Source organism: Pecten maximus, chromosome 7, assembly GCF_902652985.1.
Source record: "Pecten maximus chromosome 7, xPecMax1.1, whole genome shotgun sequence".
Lineage (NCBI taxonomy): Eukaryota > Metazoa > Mollusca > Bivalvia > Pectinida > Pectinidae > Pecten > Pecten maximus.
The window spans coordinates 25,784,012-25,793,671 of record NC_047021.1 but is presented as its reverse complement, the minus strand read 5'-3'; the positions used below and the strand labels follow the sequence as shown (position 1 = coordinate 25,793,671).

Here is a 9,660-nt window from a genome sequence, read left to right as displayed (position 1 = left end):
ATCTTTTAATATGAGCAAACATTCATAGCGAATCATGCCTCGATGCCGATACAGCAGCAGATGAATTCTGAATATATTGCCTTTGAGTGATTTTGCAGTATTAAGTGCACATCTTGTGAACCATCCTGAAAAGACCATTCCCTAACGATAACGTTTTTGTTTACCATACACTTTCAGTCTTAACCTGCCGCTTTGAAATAGACATTCTGCATTGCACATATCGGCATCAAAACTGCCCATGGACATCGGCATTTGACTATATAAAAGTACTATGGCCACATCACATGACCATTACACCAATACCACCAATATAACTGATATTGAAAATACCTTGACCCTAAAATAATGAAGCTTATTTTTAAATTAGCAGTGTTAGCCTACTTAATAAATACGACGCTGTAAGTACAACGACCTTGAAATGAACTTTACTTACTGGTCAAGTTGAAAGATGAAATTAATACACGAATTGATTCACAGTAATGACAAATTTGATGTCCAGCTCGTTACATGTATTATGTTTGACTGTTTCCCAGTTCATTCATTGGAGCTTTTAACAAATGTGTATTTATTTCTACTTTCAGATTGACCAATACTAATTTTCCTTGATTGTCGCTTCACATCTCCGTATCAAACAATGCTATAAGGCAATTTACATAAATATATTTATTCTGGAATATCAAGAACATTTACATTTTGCAAGAGAAATATTGGTTTGCATCACCCTTTTTAATAATGTTCACGAAAGAGACAATATAATTAGATTACAAATATACGTAAGCGCTATTACACTGAGTGATGTTGATGGCATAGTGGTAGAGTTTGATCCAAACAAGATATCCCAGAATGTACTCTTCCTTGCAGCAGTAGTTCCTTGTAAACTTTTGCAGTTTTTTGGTTTAGGTAAACTTGGACATTTACCTCGACTCCCATTTTCGGGATCCTTCCAAACCTGCATTTCACAAAGTTTGGCTAGTTTTTCGAAGTTTTCCTCAGAAGGTGGGAAAGCAGAATGTTGTCCCGGATTGACTTGCGCATATCTCGTGAATCCACTTGTCATTCTTGTTAGGCCAAGAATGTATTCCTCGCCTACCTTCGTTTGATTTTGAACAGGATAACATGGAACCGATTCGTCAACAGATTCGATGATAATTTCTCCAGGAATTTTGAAATTGTCGTATTTTAAAATACAATATACATCAAAACGACTGTCAATCGCATTAGGATGACGTAATTTCCCATGCATCTTGTCTTTTCCGTAAACGACAATGTCAGCGGTCAGCAGTATTTCCTCCATAGTCATATTAGACACACTGGCATATTGACAGCTACTACTGACGTTTGGTACAATTAACAACACCACAGTAATTACACAGAACATAGTTTTGGCTTTCGCTGTTTGTTTCTGTTGAATTTGATTTTTGCATTATATGATACAGAAATTAAGCATACATGTACACTTAAAGAACACCATACATGGAAATTCTAATCTATGATATCATTCATTATAAATCCATCATATGGAATATCTGTAGAGGAGGCTTCATTGCAATATATACACCAATATACATGTATCTCTAAGTTCATATAAAATACGGCTAGATTTATTCTTTGACCGAGTCCTGTATTTATTTTATTGTAACTCGCTCTAGGAGTGGGTTGATTGGACAATGTTTAATCCGATTATCATCAATGAGATCACGTGATAATGGGTTAAACTGATTAAGTAAGACGGAAACAATTCCGTCGATGTCCAAATATATAATTCATGAACTATCCGGAAGTCGTTTAAAGATTGTACCTGATACACTTGATTATACTGACCATTATCAGTGTTCGCTAGGCTGTACTTTTAGCTCTTGGTTTCAAGCACAGTTTGATTAGATATGATAACTATATATGCAAAATTATGAATTCTTTTCATTATGTTACCTCCAGAAGTTTTAATAAGAATGTAATGGCATTTGTGAGAGTGTGGTATAGACGACATACCTACTGATGACTATAAGTCGGTGAAACATATTTGACAGCTCACGTTTAGACCACCTTTTTGGCAAGGCTCTACACATATCGACAAAACGCAATATTGTCATGCAAATAAGTAATTAACTTAATTACTTCTAAGCATGCAACTGTATTCTCAAAGATCCAGCCGTAAATACAGATATTTGTGTCACCTACGCATTATCCAGTCTGATAAAATGTCAATATTCGGACATGTTTATTGCATATGTCAGGGAGAATGTAGACCATTCCATTTGTATGTCCTGTTAATTATTTCAAGCTAATTAATTTGTACTTTATTGTGAACATTCAGCAATGCAATACATCACATATGGCGTTACACGTACACACATAAAGCAATATCGTAATTATAACCATCAGTCATTACAACTGCTATTCTTCCTATGTTTCAGCATATAAAAGTTTGGCAAAACATTAAACTATATCTTGTAGTTATGTTATTTACCGGTTTATTTCACTGATTCATAAACACGAAACATCGCTAAAACGAAACATATCATCATGCATCCTAGCGTTTAGTTATTGTTTTATTTGAACATTGTTACTGCCGTACGGAAACAGCAGAACTCTATTTGTTCATGTATGTGTTTTCTGGCATTGATGTTTTAAACTTCGAGGAATGCTTCAAGTCCGCCGGGACAACAAACGCCTTCCTTGAAGCATGATTTCAAAGTCGCATCCTAAGTACATGATTATGAAATACGGTCATGAATAAATCTCACGTAACGAATTGTTTGGCTATTTAAGTAATTCATTGTTAAGTTTACACGCATATGAAATGTTATCACTGTCCTTAACCAAATAATTATCTGTTCAAAACATTTAATCACTGGCTTAGGACTGTTCAAGTTCTCTTTCATTTTCTCATTTACCAGGGTCAACATTCATACAATGATCAATCGAACAGGCGAAAAGTCAAACATTTCAGGACGTTTGTATTAAAACAGAATTCTATATACTTTAACATTAAAAGATTGGCAAAAATGTATTTACATAAGGTCACCAGATATGATTATTGAACGCAAACATGAATATTTTTATTTTTGCATTTTCACAGCAAAAATGCAAACAGCATTTTTCACAGAAAAAATGCGAATATTATTTTTGTAGGACATATTTAGCTCATGTGTGCTCTGGTCACGAATTATTGTATATGCATTTGAAAAGTTCTTGGTCATTGCTACATATCCGAAATTCTGTTTTTTGATATGAAACATGACAAAAACTAAACTGCAATTGCACCAACAAGTTACTATCATTTCATCACACATATGAATCTAGCATAGTGTAGGTTATTATAAACATTGACTTACATAAGATCAGCACCTTCCAATGTACATGATATTCATCATCGCATTACCTTCACCTGACACATTTTGTCAGAACAATATCACTCAGAAATATTCACACTTTCATAAATGTACAAACTTTTTAGCTTCACTCCTTAAAACTGATACATGTTGTCTCCATTTAGGCTGTATTTGGTACGGTTTTATTATTGAGAAGGATTGTTTGCAATCACGATTTAGGATTTTTTCTTTAATAACATTGATCTTCTTAGAGAATGTGAAACTACCATTTTGAAAGCGTTAAGCATAACCATTTCCACTAAGGAAGCAGAAATCGAAATCAAACATTTACACATACGCAGGAAAAGTTGTCTCGGATAAATGTTGAGAGTAATCTTGTGTTAAATGATTGTTTACCTAGGAACCTCGCCAATCGGAATATAGTTTAGATTCTATTTTCAACATATTTCTAATCAAGAGGTCTTACTTTGACACAGAAAAAGAAATACTTAATATAGACCCAAAGTTACAAACGATTTTCAATAGTTTCACATTGACAGCGTTACTTAGATGTAAATGTTTGTATGTGATAGCTATTGAGAACATGGATGATGCTTGATTTCTGGATGGGGAGGTTGGTGTTCTGTTTGGCATCCACGACGACAAAGCCTATAGGCACTGGCGTAACTTCCTGGAAAAACTACAGAAAAAGAAGAAAATATTAAAACCAGCAATTTTCGATCTTTCAGAAGTGCTTCAAACCTTGACTGTCTCTTCATATACATATTTTCCTAAACATTAATACAGTTGTACATGTATGTCATTAAAATTGTCTTAATTCCGTCCTCTTATACATTTTCGGATATATAATATGCAATTTTACCCATTGCCTTACATATTCAATATACTATCTTTGTGCGCCCACATCTGAATCGATCACATCCCTCCTGGATTTTAGGATCTTGGCAAATCCTGTGTATCACTATGCCAGGGAATGATTTAGTATTGAAACACTGATTGATTTTCCGCTAATAACATGAAAATATAATTGCACACATCTTCAATATATATAAATGTATTGATGCTATAAAATATTAAATTAGTTAGTTGTTAATGTATTAAGTTATATAACGTACCTTTGCGTACTTCCTCTACAAGCTGAATTGACTGTTTACTGTAAATGAGAATGCGAGCTATCACTATATAAGCAAAACCAAATACAATTTGTGAATTATAGTCAAACCTGTCATAAGTGACCCCAAAGAGGAAGTAAAACGATCACAATTGACAGGTGTTTTCCTAATTCAGGTTCATGTCACTAGTGTATTTAAAAAATAACATATGAATGTGGATATGAGAGGGAGTCTCTTAATTTAGGTTGTCACTAAGACAGGTGTGACTGCATATATTATTGATTTTAGGATTATTTAATGCTAGAACAATAGGTGAATTAATGAATTAAGCAATATTTTACTCATAAGAATATTAACTTCATTTTGCTGGTTTGGAAGAACTAACGGTATCGGGTAATTCGCATATGTCACCGGGGTTAATTTAATTACTATCACCGGTAACTGCAGTAGATATACTTCCTGTAAGGTGACCAGAAGCAAGACCAGGTGTTTATACAAAGGTGTTTATACAAGGTAATAGTGTGTGGCACTCTTATAGGACAGTCTCAATGTACTATTATGTACTGTAAGATCACTGACGAAGACTGTGTTGCTTTATGGTTGTTTATCATCAGAAGATGCAATTAACGTCAGCGTTCCCTTCTGCATATTTAATCTTCCTTGGATGTCTAACTGCGGGGTTTGTAATCACTATTGCTTTTCTTACTAGAGAGTCGTGGCGCGGGACAAGCCGCTAATACTCTATTTTAATTCCCAGTAGAATCAAAAATGATTTAGTTAGAAATTTATTGTGATATTGTTTTTAAATTATTTTTGTTTTCAATCGGGACACTTTTATGGTGATATTGACGACATGGCATATTTTTTATGGTTGTTCGATTGCATTTCTTCAATGGCATCTTTGTCTGATAAAGTCAGACATTTTTTACCAGATTTCTGAATGCAAATGTAGTGAAATTTTGTTTTTGATTTAACTTGGTATTCCAGATAAACGGTTTTCAGTTGGGCTTTAAGATGGTATAGATGTGACAGAAGCGACGTACTGAACTAAAGTAAGTTGTTCTGGCAGTTATGCAGAGTATAACTCTGACATATAATTGTGTCGAGGGTTGTACATATTATCAGGATAAAAAACACTAAGTCTTAAATTGACAACATTTAAAAGATTACAGTTTATGCAGTATAAATACCTCCGTAAAATCGTCGTATCTTCATACTACATGTATCGGTCTGCAAGAAAATCAGAAGTTTCATTTTAACATACGTACTTCAATCTCTCAACTGAGTACTTATTTAACATATCATGACGCTACTCCTCGAGGAAGGTGTTCTTAAGATGAAATTATAATTACGCTCAGTTCATCATCTTTTATCTAACGCGTATAGAAAACCTCATTTGAATGTATGAATAAGTGTCTACAAGTACCAAATATACGACCAATTTTGGCAGCAATGTTATGTTACAATTGAATTTGAAAAAGACTACACCGAGAAAAAAAACATCAGATCAATTTGCCGCAGCAATAGAGATATTAATGTCGCGTGTACCGACCATATTTTTGTGTAATGAATCTCATAGCTTGACTATTGTTGAGTATGCATTACACTCTTGCCTCTGATGTACCCCATCAGGGCACAGAACTATGATGGATGATGACGTAGTTCCTTACAATTTCTACACCGAGAACAAATTCAGATTGTAATCTGTAGAGAGAGATTTAAACAAAACTTGAAATTCTGAATTATGATTCTACCCTTAGAAATCAAATTATATATATATAGGCAGGTACGCGAAAAACGAACTTACCGGGACATTAAAATTAATATTCGTCCGTACTACTCGATTATTAAGAGGCATAGTTGGCCTGTGGTTTTTCTCCAACATTAAATCCGAGTTATCCTCCCCGCCTTGTTTGATTTGTCGAAAGGATTCCAGCTACAACATTCAAATTACGTATTTGTATAAACATAATGAGACCGAATAAAAAAAGTTCCAAATAACCTTATTTCAGGAATGTAATATCATTATTTTCCTGTAATTCGAGAAAATTCTAATACATGCATTATATTAAACATGCTATCAAAATAAAAATGTATAACATCGTCATTAATGTTATATGAGTCACATGTATTAGAACATCGCTGTATGTCCTAAAGTTGTATCAACGTTAATACAATACATATTATAACGCCATCCTTTGTTTTGCGGAACGTGTGTTCCTGAGGCGATTTATGTAATGGTTGCTATAACTGGTAGGATAGTAGTCATCATATACTTTCGACATTTGATATTGTAGATTGTGTATTTAGCTCACTTTCAATATCGCGACCAAACATTAATAGAATACGTTAAGATTTACTTCGAAGCTCACATTCAGATGTCTGCTTAACTATGCTTAAATTCTTAATGTTGAATGCAGAATTTCTCCAAGTATATTAGATATATTTACCTTCTTTGAGACACATTATGCGTCCAAAGTATGCTGAAATGTTTGCTTTGTTTTAACGTGTCGTGGTTTGAGGCGTCAATACCCTTCGCTTTCATTCTACGAGGTTTGAATTATTGATGTTCTACAGAGGAAATTTTGTTACCTACAAACACTTGCACACGCGGGAAGTTTCCGTCACGACAACAGCCTCAGGGTCAATATAGGGTTAGGGGTAAACATTCAATTAATATATATGGCGCTAGTTAACAGGTAGAATCAGATCACACATCATTACTAATCATATTGCAAAATAAATGCCTTATAAATATACTCCCGACTGGACTGAGATTATAATAATTTGAAATGTTTTGTTGTCATTGCGCTAAGATACACGGCTATCTACAAAGCTATGAAAGGAGAATATGAACTGATAAAATGAACACACACAAAATAATAATGTATGCAGCCGAACACGGTCTATAATTAAAATTCACCTTTCTGATTTCAAATCATGTTTTCGATTTGCTTAACAGAAAACATATAATGCAATATATCTAACGTATATCTAACTGTGTATTTCATATGATCTTGCCATGAAATATGATAACATCTGCTCCAACGGTGTCGATAACGTCTGACAGTCAGCCGTTCGGTACATGTATATCAAACTAATAAATCATTTTTCAATGATTATAGAAAATCTCGTATATTAATCATTTTCATTTCAGCTTAAGACATCAGACCTTATCCATCGTAAGAATACACGGATGTGTTTACAGGTCTACATACTATAACTTTCTTATTGAATTATTTTTTAAACAAATATTATTTTTTATACGACAGCCTTAGGGAAGGGAATTATCAATATATGTTTTGCATTTCACTTGGAACCTCAAGAAAATAGAACCCGGTAAGATAGATCGCATACACATTACGTCTGCTTTGAACTCTCGCCAGGGGCCAAGGAAGTGCCGGAGCCGGGGCCTTCTCCTTGTTAAGACCAGCACGCTAACTGGAACTTTGTTCTGTACTACTTGTAAGGGCGTACTTCCGGTTACGTTAATTTGTTATCATTGCAACTAATACCAAAGAGGAATGTATCAGTCCCGAGAAAAGATTGGCAATAGCTGGAGTGTGTTGTAGTTATGAGGATGGATATCAGCTACAGACTAATTTTACTTATAGACATCGATATGTTATATCAGTTAAAACTCTCGGCTTGTTGTCTACACAGGATCCTTGAGTTACGCCAACTGTCAAATATAGTATCGTATGGAGTAGGACAGTTTCATTTGTATATAGCTGATGAAATTAATGATTATATTCTTCGGGTTGTATTGCAAAATAGCTGAAGCAACTCCGGTAAGATTAATTCTCAAATAAGAATTGTTTCATGCTACGGCGTGTATCTTATACAATGATGACAATTCGGGCTCCAACGGGAAAGACGCGACGAATTTTGAGGAGGCTATAAAAATATTTAATCTTTTATTTCGAGTTCCAATCATGACATGTACAAAATTGATATATCGGGCATCCTATATTGCATAAATACCCCAATGCACAAAAGATTGATTGTATATATATATATATATATATATATATAGTTATAATAATAATAAAAAACACAAACCAGAAAATCACAAGCGCTTTCACATGCTTTGAGAGCAAGCTCTTTAGGTGTAATGAAAGGGTTTATTTGTGACGTCATCATATATATAGTTTGTTAAACCCAAACTGTTCCGCGCTTTGACATTTTCTTGAATCTGTCCTTGTTTCCGGAGTATGAGAGTGCCCGAGGGGTGTTGTACAATCCATTGTGCCATATCAGAACCATTACGTAAATGGCAAGGTTACATATAGTAATTTCCCTGTACATGTTTAAAATCGGTTTTAATAGATATTTCTATAAACATGTACGTTTGTATCTTTACTGGGGATTTGTTCGCCACGCTGATTAAGTATACCCGATGTGGTAGTATCTTGTGTTAAATACGTTTACGTATTCAAATGTTGCACTCTTGTTGGCAAATATTGGATGGGATAAAACAATAAGGTATGTCATCAATCACAGAGCAATATAATGTTACGCCATAGAAACCTTAACGTTTCGACAACACTGGTAACCAAGCACCATTGATCACAGTCGATACGCTCACTCACGCTCAATCATTCATCGTACAAACTAATATTTACTGAACATATTGCTTCTAAATCAAAGCTTCAGGAATGTAATCGGTAGTATCTATAGTTCATATCTATTTGTCTGTTTCCCTATGTCTATCGTTCCCTCCATTACTCGATGTGTCGTATGCATCTGCAAGCTTTGATATCTAGTTGAATATTCTGTGTGTTTTATTTTATTTCTAAGACGGTTGTATCAACATTCCCCGATCTTTACATTAAAAGTTATTGATAAATAATTTCGCTGTTAAAAATCAATTTCACTTATGACTTGCCTCCTTCCGAATGAAAAGAACATCTCAAACCACACATTGGATAACTCTATCACCTTTTCAAGTAAGATTGTAACATGCTTTATTACACGAGGTTTGGTGCTAAGCATTACACTATCTATACCGACTCGATTGCTCTTCAGTACTTTTTAATCCCTCTCTCTCTACCAGTTTAAGAGGTAGATACCCTCTCTCCAGCACGAATTTACGGTCAAACACTTAAATGACCACAGTAACACAAGAGAGCACTGACACATATCGACCCACTACGCCTCACCATCAAACGTCTGGACAAGTCATTAACATTATAGTTGCTTAGTGTATGTAAGAC

General features: G+C 34.4%; 1 protein-coding gene across 1 annotated transcript in view; it reads right to left on the bottom strand.

Moving 5' to 3' along the window:
• Positions 1–648: 648 nt before the first annotated feature.
• The window catches only part of LOC117330374 (carbonic anhydrase-related protein 10-like), a 28,466-nt gene continuing 19,454 nt past the window's right edge, over positions 649–9,660 (bottom strand). The window contains exons 6-9 of the mRNA XM_033888609.1: positions 6,252–6,380; positions 5,635–5,674; positions 4,448–4,485; positions 649–4,002 (exon numbers count right to left, since the gene is read on the bottom strand). Of these exons, the coding sequence (XP_033744500.1) occupies positions 4,463–4,485; positions 5,635–5,674; positions 6,252–6,380 (192 nt within the window). The 3' untranslated portion in view covers positions 649–4,002; positions 4,448–4,462. The remainder of the gene's footprint in view (positions 4,003–4,447; positions 4,486–5,634; positions 5,675–6,251; positions 6,381–9,660) is intronic.